Source organism: Scyliorhinus canicula, chromosome 1 (assembly GCF_902713615.1).
Source record: "Scyliorhinus canicula chromosome 1, sScyCan1.1, whole genome shotgun sequence".
In the NCBI taxonomy this organism is placed as follows: domain Eukaryota; kingdom Metazoa; phylum Chordata; class Chondrichthyes; order Carcharhiniformes; family Scyliorhinidae; genus Scyliorhinus; species Scyliorhinus canicula.
This window is the reverse complement of record NC_052146.1, coordinates 284623275-284638759: the sequence shown is the minus strand read 5'-3', so window position 1 is coordinate 284638759 and position 15485 is coordinate 284623275. Positions and strand designations below refer to the sequence as shown.

At 43.2% G+C, this 15485-nt stretch overlaps 1 protein-coding gene across 2 annotated transcripts in view; it reads right to left on the bottom strand.

The window, feature by feature from the left end:
* heatr1 (HEAT repeat containing 1) overlaps positions 1-15485 on the bottom strand; it is a 95879-nt gene that overhangs the window by 1703 nt on the left and 78691 nt on the right. For both annotated transcript variants that reach the window (XM_038814348.1, XM_038814341.1), the window contains exons 34-44: positions 15040-15163; positions 14040-14183; positions 9710-9996; positions 8949-9099; positions 8697-8855; positions 7296-7430; positions 6074-6178; positions 5800-5968; positions 4235-4389; positions 3085-3243; positions 1699-1807 (exon numbers count right to left, since the gene is read on the bottom strand). In XM_038814348.1, coding sequence (XP_038670276.1) covers positions 1699-1807; positions 3085-3243; positions 4235-4389; positions 5800-5968; positions 6074-6178; positions 7296-7430; positions 8697-8855; positions 8949-9099; positions 9710-9996; positions 14040-14183; positions 15040-15163 — 1697 coding nt within the window. The remainder of the gene's footprint in view (positions 1-1698; positions 1808-3084; positions 3244-4234; positions 4390-5799; positions 5969-6073; positions 6179-7295; positions 7431-8696; positions 8856-8948; positions 9100-9709; positions 9997-14039; positions 14184-15039; positions 15164-15485) is intronic.

The following is a 15485-nucleotide window of genomic DNA, read 5'->3' as shown; positions in this document are numbered from 1 at the left end:
GCAGTCATCCGCAAACATCCCCACTTCTGACCTTATGATGGAAGGGAGGTCATTGAAGAAGCAGCTGAAGATGGTTGGGCCTAGGACACTACCCTGAGGAACTTCTGCAGTGATGTCCTGGAGTTGAGATGATAGACCTCCAACCATGAAAACCATCTTCCCTTGTGCCAGGTAAGATTCCAACCAGTGGAGAGATTTTACCCCCTGATTCCCATTGACTCCAGTTTAGCTAGGACTCCTTGATGCCATACTCGGTCAAATGCTGCCTTGATGTCAAGGGCAGCCACTCTCATCTCACCTCTGGCATTCAGCTTTTTTGTCCATTCTTGAACCAAGGCTGTAATGAGGTCAGGAACTGAGTGACCCTGGTGGAACCCAAACTGAGAGTCCGTGAGCAGGTTATTGCTGAATAAATGCCGCTTGATAGCACTGTTGATGACTCCTTCCATCACTTTGCTCACGATAAACAGTAGACTGATAGGGCGTTAGTTGGCTGGGTTGGTTTTGTCCTGTTTCTTGTGTACAGGACACACACGGGCAATTTTCCACATTGCCAGGTAGATGCCGCATGTTGTAGATGAACAGCTTGGCTAGCGGTGCGGCAAGTACTGGAGCTTCAGTTCTGGTCTTCAGTACTATTGCTGGGATATTATTAGGGCACCTAGCCTTTGCAGTATCCAGTGCCTTCAGCCGTTTCTTGATATCATGTAGAGTGAATCGTATCGGCTGAAGACTGACATCAGTGATGCTGGGGACCTCTGGAGTAGACCGAGATGGATCACCCACTTGGCACTTCTGGCTGAAGATTGTTGTGAATGCCTCAGCCTTGTCTTTTGCATGTACGTGCTGGGCCCCTCCATCATTGAGGATGGGAATATTTGTGGAGCCTCTTCCTCCAGTGAGTTGTTTGATTGTCCAACACCATTCACAGTTGCAAGACTACAGAGTTTAGATCTGATGTGTTCATTGTGGAATCGCTTAGCTCTGTCTATTATTTGCTGTTTAGCCCAAAAGTAGTCCTGTGTTGTAGCTTCTCCAGGTTGACATTTCATTTTTAGGTATGCCTGATGTTGCTTCTGGCATAGTCTCCTGTACTCTTCATTGAACGAGGGATGATCCCCTGGCTTGGTGGTAATGGTAGAGTGGGGGAATATGCCAGGCCATGAGATTGTAGATTGTGGTTGAATACAATTCTGCTGCTGCTGATGGCCCACAGTGCCTCATGGATGTCCAGTCTTGAGTTGCTAGATTTGTTTCAAGTCCATCCCATTTAGCACGGTGGTCGTGCCATACAACACGATGGAGGGTCTCCTCAATGTGAAGAGGACACTTTCTCGCCACAAGGGCTGTGCGGTGATCACTACTACCAATACTGTCATGGACAGATGTGTCTGCAGGAAGAGTGCAGGACAGGCTGTTGATTCACTATTCCTCATTGTACGCTATAACCCAAGTTTAATTTCCTTTTTTTTCCTGAATGAAGCACAAATTTCATTAACTGTCCTACCGACTCTGGCAAAATGTGCAGATGTCAGCAATCATTTTTAATATAGTAAAGGTATTCCGAACAATCTGATTCTCCTTTTCAGGGCAGTATAACTGTTAAAAGCACAAATAATCACTATATTCAAGCTTATTTTTAAAAATATAACACTTCTGGTATTGAAAGAAATCTTTTAGTCCAATTCAGTTTCTTACCTTCCAGTAGCTCTGCCAAGAAGGGAATAGTCTCCGGCAGCAACACCATGTAGTTCTCCTTAAGCTTACCAGCCAATTCCAGCAGCATAATCAGAGCAGAAAATCTCACCTGCAGATTAAATTCATATATCTGAGCTTGTTCCATAACAGTGTTTGCAAAAATACATCCACCTTAATTCAAGTTAGTGAAATCTGATGTTAATGGCCAAGCCCTTTCTTAAATGAGGGATTTTAAAAAAATACTTCTTCTGCTAAACATCTTTCGTCAATCACTCTCTATCCAGAATCAAACAAAGGTTTCCTCCCCTTTTCCAAAGGCACTAAACTATTTCTCTTGTGAGAGTCTTGGCAGTTCATACATGGACCAGTTCTTCATGCACGGATAATGAACAATAGACATTATTCATCAGAAAAGGTAGAGTCAGGCTATTTATTTGCATTGAGCATTAAAGGACAACTGTTTGAAACATTGATGTCCTTCCATGCAAATTTTCCAGTAGGACATTATGGACAATGATCAAGAAAGAAAAGTAACTCCGCTTGATTTTTCTCTTTGCATCCAGCACAGGTACTGGTGAGGCTAAATGCCTCGCCCTGTCACAGACAGTTTAAATTGCACCATGTCAAGTTGTGAAATTGAATTGAATAAACCTGGTAATTTGTGCTTGAGCACTAGAAACAATGAATGTAAAAGCTGATGGATTGTCCAAAAAACCTCAGATGCTTCACTAATATCCTTCGGGGAATGTGACTGCCGCCTCTAACTGGTCTTAGGCTACAAGTGATGACAGACCCACATTGCATGCTTGACCTCAAAACACCTAACTGCTACTAGGAATGGGAAAATAAATATTGCCCATATTCCAAAAACAAGTGGAAAAGAAATTCAGCTAAATCCACAAACTGGGGATTGAACCATCGGCCTTCGCTTTTATGTTTCAGCATCTAAGTGGGTATTATCCATATAATCCCTACAGTGCAGAAGGATGCCATTCGGCTCATGATTATGCCGAGTCTGCACCAAACCTCTGAATGGGCACCCTATCTAGGTCCCCGCCCTAACCTCGCACATTGTAGGAGAACGTGCAAACTCCATACAATCACACAAGGCCGAAATTGAACTTGGGCACCTGGTGCTGTGAGGCAGCCACTGTGGCACCGTGAAAACCATTAAGGAAGCTAAATCAAAGCTTTGGCATTTGCAGCAAACCATGATTATCAAAGACCATAAGTGCCTGAAAACATTAACACTGCTGAATGTGCAGCCAACAAGCTTGATCTCATAACCAACATAAAACAATAACTAATAAAATACAAGTGGAAATGCCTTTAAAAAAAATGGTTTTGTGAGAGGCTGAACTTCACCTCACCATCACGGTTACCTACCTTCGATGAGCGGTGTCGCGTCTTAAGCAGGATCTGGTAATTTAGTGGTTTCCAGACAGAGTCATCACCAATAGCAACAGAAAACTGAGCTATACATGGAATAAGATGATTAGTCATCCTATCCTTGTACTCCTCCTCACTTCCCACCATGTTTTCCAGCTACAAAAAAAATGACCATTTCAGAACATATTTACACTTTACTCCAAGAACAATGGAAAGACAGAGTTTAGTGCAGTCATTAATATATATGTTGTAATACAATAAATGCATGTCCATATGCCAACTAAAAATGATCACAGCCATGATCAATGATGGATAGATATTGTAAAGCATAAACCGAAAAGCTCAAATGTGTTCAGAAGGATTCCTACTCCACCTCCAATAATAGTCAACAGGTATAGTTTAAATTTTGGATACGGCTTAAATTCCTTTTTTCATGCAAAATAAATGCACGCAGGATGATATTTACATAATGTGATTAAACAGGTGTGATCTGTTGGCCAAATTCTGCCAATCTATGATGAGAAGCACACCTGCGCAGTGAAAATATTAGCTCTGGCTGGAGTAGATCCTGATGACAACAATGCAACAGAGCAGTTAAGATGGCAACATGAACTATAAGAGTCACATCATCCAAATTTGTATGACGAAATTTGGAATGGGTTATTATTCGTGATGTAAATGAAATATTAGATTGTGTTGTTTATGGTCTTCAATTTTGATTTTCCAAACTAAAAATTTGTCAGAGGTTCTTTGTAGATAGAAAGATCGGCGGTTCCCACACACACACACGCCATGTAATGTGAACACAGTGATGGTATGATGTAAATATTTGAAGCAAAAACATTTGCGCAGCTATTGGGAAAGAGCTGGGGTGCGGGGCTAATTGGATAGCTCCACCAAAAGGTCAGCACAGACACAATGGGCCAAATGGCCTCCATTTGTGCAGTGCCATTCTATTTTACCGGTTGCATCGGGAATGCTGCTTGGCTTGTGTACATTATGCTTCAACAGTAATCTAGGTATAGCACCAAATAAAGACAAATTGATAGATTATGAGCAGTGTACTCATGTGAATATATGAATTGTGTGTTATGAGATAGGAGCAGTTTTGACAGTTAGAATTAAACGTTCAAGCAGACTTACAAACCTGATCTACTAAGGGCATCATGAGAGTATCAGCTCTTTCCTTACTGACAAACCGTTGAGTGTCGTAGAGAAAGATTTTGTGCATGCAGTCGCAGACAAATTGAAGCAGTAAGCAAGATTTCTCCATGTTCTTGTCTGAGTCAAAGAAAGCTTCGTCTATTTTCGGGAGAAAACAAAATGATAACCCACTGAATTTAATACTTGAATAATTCTGCTGTTCACTAAAACAAACTGCATTTGTTAATTTAGTCATAGTGCGTTTGATATACATAAGAAATTTGACATAAATCACTGCTGATTGGGCCTCCTATATTATGTCTCTTAAAACTCTTCATGATTCTGGACATTTTGATCAAATCTTTCCATAAATCTTCTCTACACCAAGGGGAACAAACCCAATGTCTCTACTCTCTTCGCCCAACCAAAATCTTTCACTTCTGTTACCGTTCTCATAAATCTCCTCTGCATCCTGTCTTAAGGCCTTGACATCCTTCCCAGTGTGGTGCTCAGAACTGGACACAATACCCCAGCTGAGTCCTAACAAGTGTTTCACAAAGGAAACTTCCCTACTTTGCCTGCCTTTTAACAGCCTTCCCAACTTGTTCTGCTATCTTTAAACATGTCTGTATGTTCATCCCCAGGTCTCTATGTTCTGGATCCACTTTGATATTGTATTGTCATTCTTCCTACAAAAATTGGGGTGGAATGCTGGCACAGTGGTTGGCACTGCTGTTTCACAGGGCCAAGGAGCCAGGTTCGATTCAGATGTCAGGTGACTGTGTGGAGTTTGCACCTTCTCCCAGTGTCTGCGTGGGTTTCCCCCAGGTGTTCCGGTTTTCTCCCAAAGTCCAAAGATGTGCAGGTTAGGTGGATTGGCCATGCAAAATTGCTCCTTAGGGTGGGGTTGCAGGAATAGGACGGGGGATTGGGCCTAGGTAGGGTGGCTCTTTCGAAGGGTCGGTGCAGACACAGTGGGCCAAATGGTCTCCTTTTGCACTGCAGGGATACTATGAAAATAATCACTTCACACGTTTCTGCATTAGTTAATTTAGTCAACCATTCTATGTCCATCTGATATCTGCTGCTGTGCTCCTTACTAAAAATACTACATTTCTGAGTTTTGCGTTAGCTGCAAGCTTTGACATTGTGCCCTGCATACTGAAGACCATTAATCTATATCAAAAAGTGCACCAAGTGCACCGGTACTAACACCGATCTTGGAGGAACTTCACATTCTATCAGTCTGAAAAGCAACCACTAACCACTACTCACTGCTGCCTGTCCATTAGCTAAATTTGATTCCTTGCAGTTGCTCTCCTATTAATCCCACGGGCTTCCATTTTACTGACGAGTACTTTTTGAAGTTCATGTACATAACATCAACCACATTACCCTCATCTGCCTTTTTCGTTACTTCCATCGAAAAGCTCAACCAAATTGGTTTCTGTGCTGGTTACCACATTTTTCCAAGTGTCAATTAATTTTGTCCCAGATTAATGTCTGTAAAAAGTTGCCCCCACCACTGAGGTATATTCATATTTTAACAGTTAATTGATTTAGTCTTACCAGTTTTGACAGTGTTTGTCTGGTTCAGAATATCAGCAAAAGGTTTCACTAACTGCCCAGCAAAGAGGGTGAATAACCCTTTCAGCTTATCTGCAATGCAGTCCGCCAAACGATAGAATGTAATTGTCCGATCTTTAGGGAATCCCGCAGAGTTACTCCAGTCAAACAGCTGATCAGAAACAAACCGTAGGTCAGAGGTTACAAATAAAAATATATTTTACAGAATTCTAATGAAGAATATCAGAGAGCTGCTCATTTGATATCAGCAACATACCTTAAAGAACAGAGATCTGAAGGTAACCTCTGAAAGTTTCATTACCATAGCAACCAGACAGTTAATTACATGTCCCTCAGTTTCACCCACTTGGTCCAAACTATCCTGTGTGTGTGGGGGGGAGGGGGGAGAAGAGAAACAAAAGGAAAATTGGTTTCATGGTCATTTTAAGCAGAATATGAAAAACTAATTGGAGTAATACTTAACTATATTATAAACATAAACATACATATACCCTTCATTAATCAAGCACAATAAACGATGGGGGTTACCAGGTTTTGAGGCCGCCAATGGGGTATGAACCTTCATGTCCTTCTGCCCATTTAAACTCAATATTGAACATGACTGGTTTGCAGAGGGCTGACCAGTGTAGAATATATAGTAAAATATCAGCAAGAGCAGATCATAAACCACAGCTGTGTGTGCATACTGGTGGTCAAGCGAAGGAAGACTTTATGTCAAACAATTTGGTACATTATATAGTCTGTACAAGTAAATAAATGCTTGCATCGAGATTACATCTTTTGTCTATCAAAACATCTCAAAGCACATTACACAACAAATAGATTCTTATGCACAAAAAGCAAATGAAGCACATAATTCTGCACCAACAACATCCCACAAACTGCAATGAGATGTAAATGCTATTTGGTGGTTAGTTGAACAAGGAACATTGGCCAAGGTGGCAGGGGGATACCGGGTTCCGCCTTAAATCTCATGGGATCTGCTTTTTCCATCGTGCAGCACTGATGTGTAGCATTTCGCAACACAGAAGGAGGCCAGTTAGCCCATAATTCCCACAGTCTCATCACTTTTCAAATTTTCCCTTGCTTTCCATGACCTAACAGCCTTCCTGGTAAAAGAAATCTCCAAAATCTCTCCTTCACTCTTCTGGTGATCATTTTAAAATTCTGCGAACAGGTTTGCAATTTCCCAATTAGTGGACCAGCACTGACTCAGTTCTGCACTGCAGCGTCAGCCCAGTTAATGAACATAAGCATTAGTTGGGAGTCTTCAACTCCGCTACATTCTGACCCACACGCTGTGTTACCAAATTGAACCAGAAGGTATTCAAAATTTGGTTACGCTTTATGTTTTGTGTTTAAATTCAGAGGAATTCTCCCTCACCCGTCAATTACCTGCAGAAAATTAATTTGTGATTTTCTCTCTCAATGTACTCTTGGAAAATTAATAAATATATTATTCAGCCTGTGCGCAATACCTCCAAATGGTCTGCTCTGAAATCCAGGGCTTTGAGGAAGAACAATGTGAGCTCAGATTGATGGGAGATCAGTTGTTCCTTTTCTACGTTATTAATATGTTCCTTCAGGATATCGAAAAGTGGACCTAAAGAACTCTAAGAGAAGATACAAACAAATTAGAAACAAATTCTATTTTCTCATGACTAACATCTTGCATGAGGTGATAAGACAAATTCTGCTGGTGCTACTGTTACTGTCCAAATAACCTTATTTACAATAGAGGATTCATGAGCTGTCAAGTAGGAATAAACAACAGCCATCACTGCCCGACTCCTGGCTCTCCATAACTCCATACTCTCTGTCCGAGTTCAACAATCTGCTGGTTCAGCTGATCGCAACTGAAACTGAATGGCTGAAAAAAAACCTGTGGCGCATGCAAAAGTGTGAACAGGTAGAGTTGTAGTGTTTGTCCCTTAGAGTGCAAGCCATATGCCATTCTCCCAACAGGATAACAGGCCAATCTGCGGCTCAAGCTTTTTAAAAAATAAATAAATTTATAAGTACCCAATTCAATTTTTCCCCCAATTAAGGAGCAATTTAGCATAGTCAATCCACCTACCCTGCACATCTCTTTGGGTTGTGGGGGTGAGACCCATGCAAACACGGGGAGAACTCCACACGGACAGTGACCCAGGGCCGGGTCCTCGGCACCGTGAGGGAGCAGTGCTAACCACCGCGCCACCATGCCGGCCCTTATCTGGTTCCTCTCACAAATCCCGAAAGATGTGCTTGTTAGGGGAATTGGACATTCTGAATTCTCCCTCTGTGTACCCGAACAGGTGCCGGAGTGTGGCGACGAGGCGATTTTCACAACAACTTCATTGCAGTTTTAATGTAAGCATACTTGTGACAGTAATAAAAATTAAGATAAAAGGGCTTCAGGAAAGCAATAAAATGTAAAGCCTTGCACGAGATAGTAAGATCATTAAAATTCAATTATAATAAATGCATGTTTAGGTATTATGCAAAAATCCAAACCTAATACAACACGCATTTACCATTCACAGGTTTCTACAAAACCTTAAAAAGGCCTTAAAAGGCTGTTCAAATAGCCAACTAAGCTACACAGTGATGCGACTAAAATATATCTGAATCCAGATAATTCATTAATCTAGTTAGATGTTGATGACATTTTTATGATGTAAATGTGACTGCATATTTCACAGCTTTGATTTAAAATAAACTCGTGTGAAATTATTGTACAATAACAAACCTTTCAGGTTAGCACTGCGCTATAACCCGAGACTTAATGCCCACAGCAACAGATGCATAACATTTTGGGCCTTTGGTACATTCCATCACCATCAACTCAAATAGCAGAGAGAAAGAAAAGAGAAATCCCATTGGGAAACAGCACTGACCTGATTGGCTGTGACAAGTTTATCATAGCATTTGCTGATCGCTGGCAGCAGAACTCGAGAAGCTAGCTTTGTGGCCAGCGTTGTTCGGAGCGATGTTAGACGCAGATCAAGCTGTGAAGAATGGCCTTTCCTTGAAGCAATCTTGGTCAAGTGGGTGACCTATAGGAAAATATCACTCCATGAGTACTTTAGCTTGATGAAAATAACACACGTGGCTTCTGCTACACAGTAACAGAATTCCGTAAACCTTACTTGTGCTAGGATGTCCAGCAGGTAGGGGCTGATGAAATGTGACAACGTTTCCACAACTCTCTGCAAAGCTGTAACAGCACTTAGTAAATAAATCTCATTGGACAGCAGCACCTTCTGTTTTTTCAAAGTCTTTAGAAGCCCTGGCATCAGCCTGCACAAAATAAATCCATTCTCATTATGGTGCGAGCATTGGTAGGTTTTGAAAACAAAATGGCCCATAAACAAGAAAACAAAAGACTCATTACATAATAATAGGTTTCCTTTTTACTTCCGCCTTTAGTTCCAACTGTGCAGAAATGCACTCAGCCAGTTGAGCACCATGTACTGCAACTAAGCACAGTAAATTTCAGGATGCTCTGTTCCACTGAGGGACATGGAAAATTGAGAGCAGATGAAATCAGCTTTTAAAGTACAAAGTTTTCATCTTTATCTACAGAATCAGAACAAATATAGTTCTCCTTTACTAATTGTAAACCTTAAGAAATCACAGGCTATTCCTACTCAATACATTAACAATTTAATAGTCTGAAATATTCTTACAAAGGGGTATTTCCAATTTATACAAGTAGTCCACTAGCTAAAAAAAGGTTCTGGTTTGCAATCGGGTCTGTAAATTACCCACCTTGTTCTTATATAACCCCAAGAAATGTTATATAGCAACAAAATTTCTCAGGGTGCTACTCTTTTATCTACTGTTACAGATTACAGTTTTTTGATGAGTTCTCTTTGTACAGTGTGAAGGTATTTCTCAGGTTCTATACCTTGGAAGCTGTGGTATTGCCATTGCTTTGATTGCAGTGGTAACTTCAGCTATACAAAGCAATGCACTTCCCAGCACATTATGCTCCTCCTCTTCACTGCCTGTGATGAGGTCAACAGCAGATGCCAGCACAGGCACAAATGAATCCTGGTGCTTCGTACCAAAGCACCTGCACAGGAGCTTCAGGCTGAAGAGGGCTGTCTGTCGGTTAATGGCTTGCTCCACTTCTTTTTCTTTACAGCAGGCAACCTTCAGAAGTTCCTCAATCAGGTTCAAAAGCAACTTCACCTGGTGAGGAAAAAAGACAGGCTGAAACAACCATTTCTCACAAACATACAAAGAATGGGAACAAAAGAAAACCAACGAGACTAGAAATATGAAATTTTTCAAACTCGCGTTCAGTGGCACATTAAGTTGTGTAGGTAAGAACAGGAAGTTGTAAAGAGACTTAGAAAGACCCAACAAGATGGTCTATAAACAAGGACAACGAAAAAAGATTTATTGCACTTCACATGGACTGCAGCAGTTGAAGAAGACCACCTTCTCAAGGGCAATTACGGACGGGTAATCAATGCTGGTCTAGCTAGCTAGCAACACCCACCACCACCTGTAGAAACAAATGTGTGTGGACAACACAATGGCAGATGAGGTTTAACATGAGAAAATGCGAGGTTATCCACTTTGGTTCTAAGAAATACAAATTGGACTATTTACTTAAGGTGAAACCAGGAGCTGTGGAAGAATGCAGATCAGGTGAATCAATATCTGAAGGAGAAACATAGACTCTCTTTCAGATTGCCATAATGTGGATTCCCTGCATTTCCTCGAGGTTTTCACATTGCTCAGTCTCTTGAATACCAGACAGTTCAAATTATGTCCAAGAAGATTTTTTAAAATAAATTGAACCCAATTTTATTTTCCAAATTAAAGGGCAATTAAGCGTGGCCAATTCGCCTTAACTGCAGATCATTTTGGGTGGTAGGGGCAAAACCCACGCAGACACGGGGAGAATGTGCAAACTCCACACAGACAGTGACCCGGGGCTGGGATCAAACCCGGGTCCTTGGCGCTGTGAGGAAACAGTGCTAACCACTGCACCACCGTGTTGCCCCTATGACCGAGAAGGTTAATGCCAATCTTTGAGTCCTTTAAAGAAATAACAATGTATTGAAAAGGAAATAGGGCGCCATAGTGGTGCAGTGTTTAGAACTGCTGCCTCATGGTGCTAAAGACCCAGGGTCAATCCCAGCCGCGGGTCACTGTCCTTATGGAGTTTGCACTTCTCTCCGTGTGTGTGTGGGTCTCACCCCCACAACCCAAAGATGTGCAGGGTAGGCAGACTGGCCATGCTAAATTGCCCCTTAATTGGAAAAAAATAATTGGGTACTCTAAATTTATTTTAAAAAAATTAAAAGAGTAAATATGAGGGATGAGCAGTTTTTGATCTGAGGACAGACTAGAGAAAATGGAGATTTCTTTTCATTCAAACAAAAAAGGTTAATCGGAGTAAAAACAGCAAATGCTGGAAATATTACGCATGTTTTTCAGAATCTCTGCAGCCAGAAAGAGAGTTGTTGGAGTTTAGATGGAGGGTCATTGACCTGAAATTTTAATCTCTGTATCTCTCCATAGGTGCTGCCTGACTTGCTGGGTATGGAACTCTAACTTTCAATGGAGTGGAAATTGATCCAGATTGCCATTCCACTTGAAATTACTTACCTGATAATCCAGGTGATCCTATACCACCCAACAAAGAACAAAACAGCACAGGAACAGGCCCTTCGGCCCTCCAAGTCTGTGCCGATCACGCGTCCTATCTAGACCAACCACCTTCTATACTCCGTCTGTTCATGTGCCTATCCAGATAAGTCTTAAAGATAGCTAATGTATCTGCCTCAGCCACCTCACTTGGCAGTGCATTCCAGGCCACCTCCACCCTCTGTGTAAAAAAACTTGCCCCACACATCTCCACTGAACCTTTCCCCCCTCACCTTGAACTTGTGCCCCTTTGTAATTGTAACCTTCCAATTCAGGCTGGATGAGATCTATGTAATGCAGCAGGTTCCTGGGGCCTACAGTCGAGGTCAGCTCAGTCGAAAGTAGGTAAATCATGCCCCCCTTTAATGGCCTCCCCCCTCCCCCGATAAACTGCCCTGCATTTCAGAAGTTACAGATTTCCAGCATCCAGTATTTTGCTTTTGTATTGAGGATGAGAGGAAATCTGATCGTGAATAGCTGGTATGGGAACGATGTGCTGAATGGTCACCTTGCAGTCACAATGCAAAAGCTTGAAATCCATCTAGTTAATTTTGCCCAATGATACAGAGTCATCAGCCTAAAAATAACTGACGAGAAAGTCCAGAGGACTCTCGTCTTTTTTAAGTTGCTGGCGCACGTATTGCAGAAATCAAATCAAACCGCTTAAAAGAAAACATACATGGTTCTGCAGAAACTCAGTTATGTGTTATAACCAAGAGGAGACCCTTTAGTGGATAAGATAAATCTGTGATTAATTGAATAATTCTCAAGCTACTGGAATATCTTCTCGAGTTCCCTACCTTTTGGTCTTCTCCAGCATCACTCAACCCCCATTACACCAAGTAGCAAGATCAGCTGAGATGTTAATAGTTTTTCCCCACACCAGCCATGGTCACAGGACGAAGAGGAACATGCATAACTGCTCTCCAAATGCTATAAAGGTGAGGACTGTACTCTGTATGTGAGTGTTGTATACTGTACACACTTAATGCCGGTGTCCTTTCAGGAGCCTTCACAATGACTACCGTGGTGGCAGTGCCAACTTCAAAGTTAATGCAGGCTGCTTAAGCAAAGCCACAAGAGCACATTTGTAGCTTGGGGCAGCATGGTAGCATTGTGGATAACACAATTGCTTCACAGCTCCAGGGTCCCAGGTTCGATTCTGGCTTGGGTCACTGTCTGTGCGGACTCTGCACATCCTCCCCGTGCGCGTGTGGGTTTCCTCCGGGTGCTCCGGTTTCCTCCCACAGTCCTAAGATGTGCAGGTTAGGTGGATTGGCCATGCTAAATTGCCCATAGTGTCCAAAATTGCCCTTAGTGTTGGGTGGGGTTACTGGGTTACGCGGATAGGGTGGAGGTGTGGACCTTGGGTGGGGTGCTCTTTCCAAGAGCCGGTGCAGACTCGATGGGCCGAATGGCCTCCTTCTGCACTGTAAATTCTATGTCTATTTAAAAGGACACATCTGACATATCAGACCAGAGCTGCTAACTGAATCAGGATGAGCATGATTGCTTTAGCCTTCAACTCTGAAAGGGAATTAGAAATTTATTTTGAACGGAAAAATTGCAGGGCTATAGAGAAAGAGGGGAGTGGGGCCAAGTGGATTGTTCTTTCAAAAAGTTGGGACAGCCATGACAAGCTAAATGGACTCATTCTTGTGCTGTATGATTCTGTGTAAGGATCTGTGGTTGGCTCTGGGGAGGATTTTTGGGTCAGCCTTCTCAGGTTTGTTATTGGTCTTCCGGCTGAAACCGGGTGTGTGTCTGTATCAGGGTTCAGATCAACTGATTAATCAGCTGAAGACAGGGCTGTGTTTTGAATCAAAAAATATAGGGCGGCATTCTTCGGTCGCCGAACGCAAGTTCAGCGATCGGCTGGAGAATACTTGTTTGCGCCAAATCAGGGGCGGCGCTGCTTTTGCAATGCTCCGTCCCCTCAAGAGTACGACGCACAGCGTCGGGACGGCCTCAGGGCATCACCTGAAGCCCTCCCCCGATGCTCTGGGCCGAGTTCCCAACGACATAGAACACTTGTCCTTTTCATTTTCGTGAACCCGGCGTGGCGGCTGCGGACTGAGTCGACCTCTGTCACAGTCAGGGGTGTGTGTGTGTGTGTGTGTGTGTGTGTGTGTGTGTTCCGGGGGTGGCGAGCCTGGCTAAAGGGGGACATTATTTGGCAGGCCGGGTCTGCGCGGGGCCGCTGCAGGCCACCACCATGCACGTGCGGCCATGGACCCGTCAATTCTCCGGCTGTATCCACAGGTAAAGCTTGGGGCTTTACACTGCGCGGCTGCTAGCCCCCCACCAGACGGAGGATCGGTGCAACTTTTGCGCCATTTTTACGGGCGTAAAACGCCACTTTTGTTACCATGCCAGTGTCAGCACTTTAGTCTTCAAATCAAAGGATCCAACCCTATAATGTTGGCAGCTCTGTCTTGATCCTTCAACACCTGAAGCTTCAAGGTTGTGAACCTCAAATTAAGGCAACATGTACATTCCAGTACTTTTAAATCAATACTGTTCACAAGATAGAAACATTTGCATTTCATTTTATAAGAGAATAAAGAACACACCTGATGTTCCTGGCACACGGTTTTGTGCTGCTGGAGCTTATTGTTGAGGAGATCCATAGCTTTACGTCGAACGGAAGGTAACTGATTACTGAGTAGCCCCTGTATCACTGGAATAAAGGACTCTGTCGGTAGCAAGGCATTCACCTGTACCAGGGATATAAAGTGTGCTTAGACGGATTGCTTTGTAATTACATCCTCGGCAAGTCAGGTTCATTAGCTAATGCCAACCAATTCATGTATCCATTAGTAAATACAGTGGCATTATAATGCAGATCATACAGGACTCGACAATGTGTTTTAGTGATGTTGCTTGAGGGGTATACATCAGGGGCTGGATTCTCAGCCTCGGCGCCGATATCGCGTTCGGCGCAGGGGTGGGGAATGGCCGTTTACCTGGAAATTGGGACCGGACCCTCGGTCCGCGGCTGCCCTGGTGGGGGGGATCGATCACGGTTTGGGGGGGGGGGCCTCATGAATAGCCAGGGGAGCGACCAGGCATCATGGACCCACAGGCGCGCGTGATCCCGGGGGTGGCGGGGGCTACATTTTTGAAGCCCGCAGTCCGAGTCCGCTGCAGACCGCGCCGTGCGCATGCGTGGGCTCCCGACCGGAAGTATCCGCAGCCAGAGGAAGATCCAGAGTGAAACGCCAGCGTAACATAGCCCCATTATTGGAGAATCCAGCCCCAGGTCTTCTTCAAATACTGCCCAGAGATTTTTGACGTCCACCTGAGAGGCAGAAGGGATTTCTCAGTTTAGTGTTTCATCTTAAATGCAGCACTTCAGCATTGCTACATTCAAGTGTCAGTTTGGATCATGTCCTAAGCCAAGGAGTGGAGGCCAAATGGAAACAAAGATGAAGCCAAAATGAATATTCCTTTCTCGTAAGAATCTCTATAACTATGTTGGAGAACACGTCTGCTTGTCAGTTTGCATGGGCAGCAAATTTACATTTTTGAAAAGCAAATCAACAACTAAGACCAGCGAGGTTGCAAACCTACTTTATCCAAGACATCATATGACCGGTTGAGTAGAGCTCTCCAGAATTTGGCTGTTGGTTTCTCTGCATTCTCCTCCACACTGTGAGCAACCACGTTGATGTAGCACAGAATTTCCTCCAATAAACTAGAGAAACAGAAGAGGATCAATGCACAGAAGAATCGCTCAGAAAAATGATCTAGGTTTAAATGCAATCTGATGACCAACAGATTACCAAAAAAATTTAAAACCTTAATTGTCTCTGAACCTCGAGTGAACATCGAACATACAGTGCAGAAGGAGACCATTCGGCCCATCGAGTCTACATCGACCCACTTAAGCCCTCACTTCCACCCTATCCCCGTAACCTAATAACCCCATCTAACCTTTTTGGTCACTAAGGGCAATTTATCATGGCCAATCCACCTAAATCTTTGGAGGAAACCGGAGCAACCGGAGGAAACCAGAC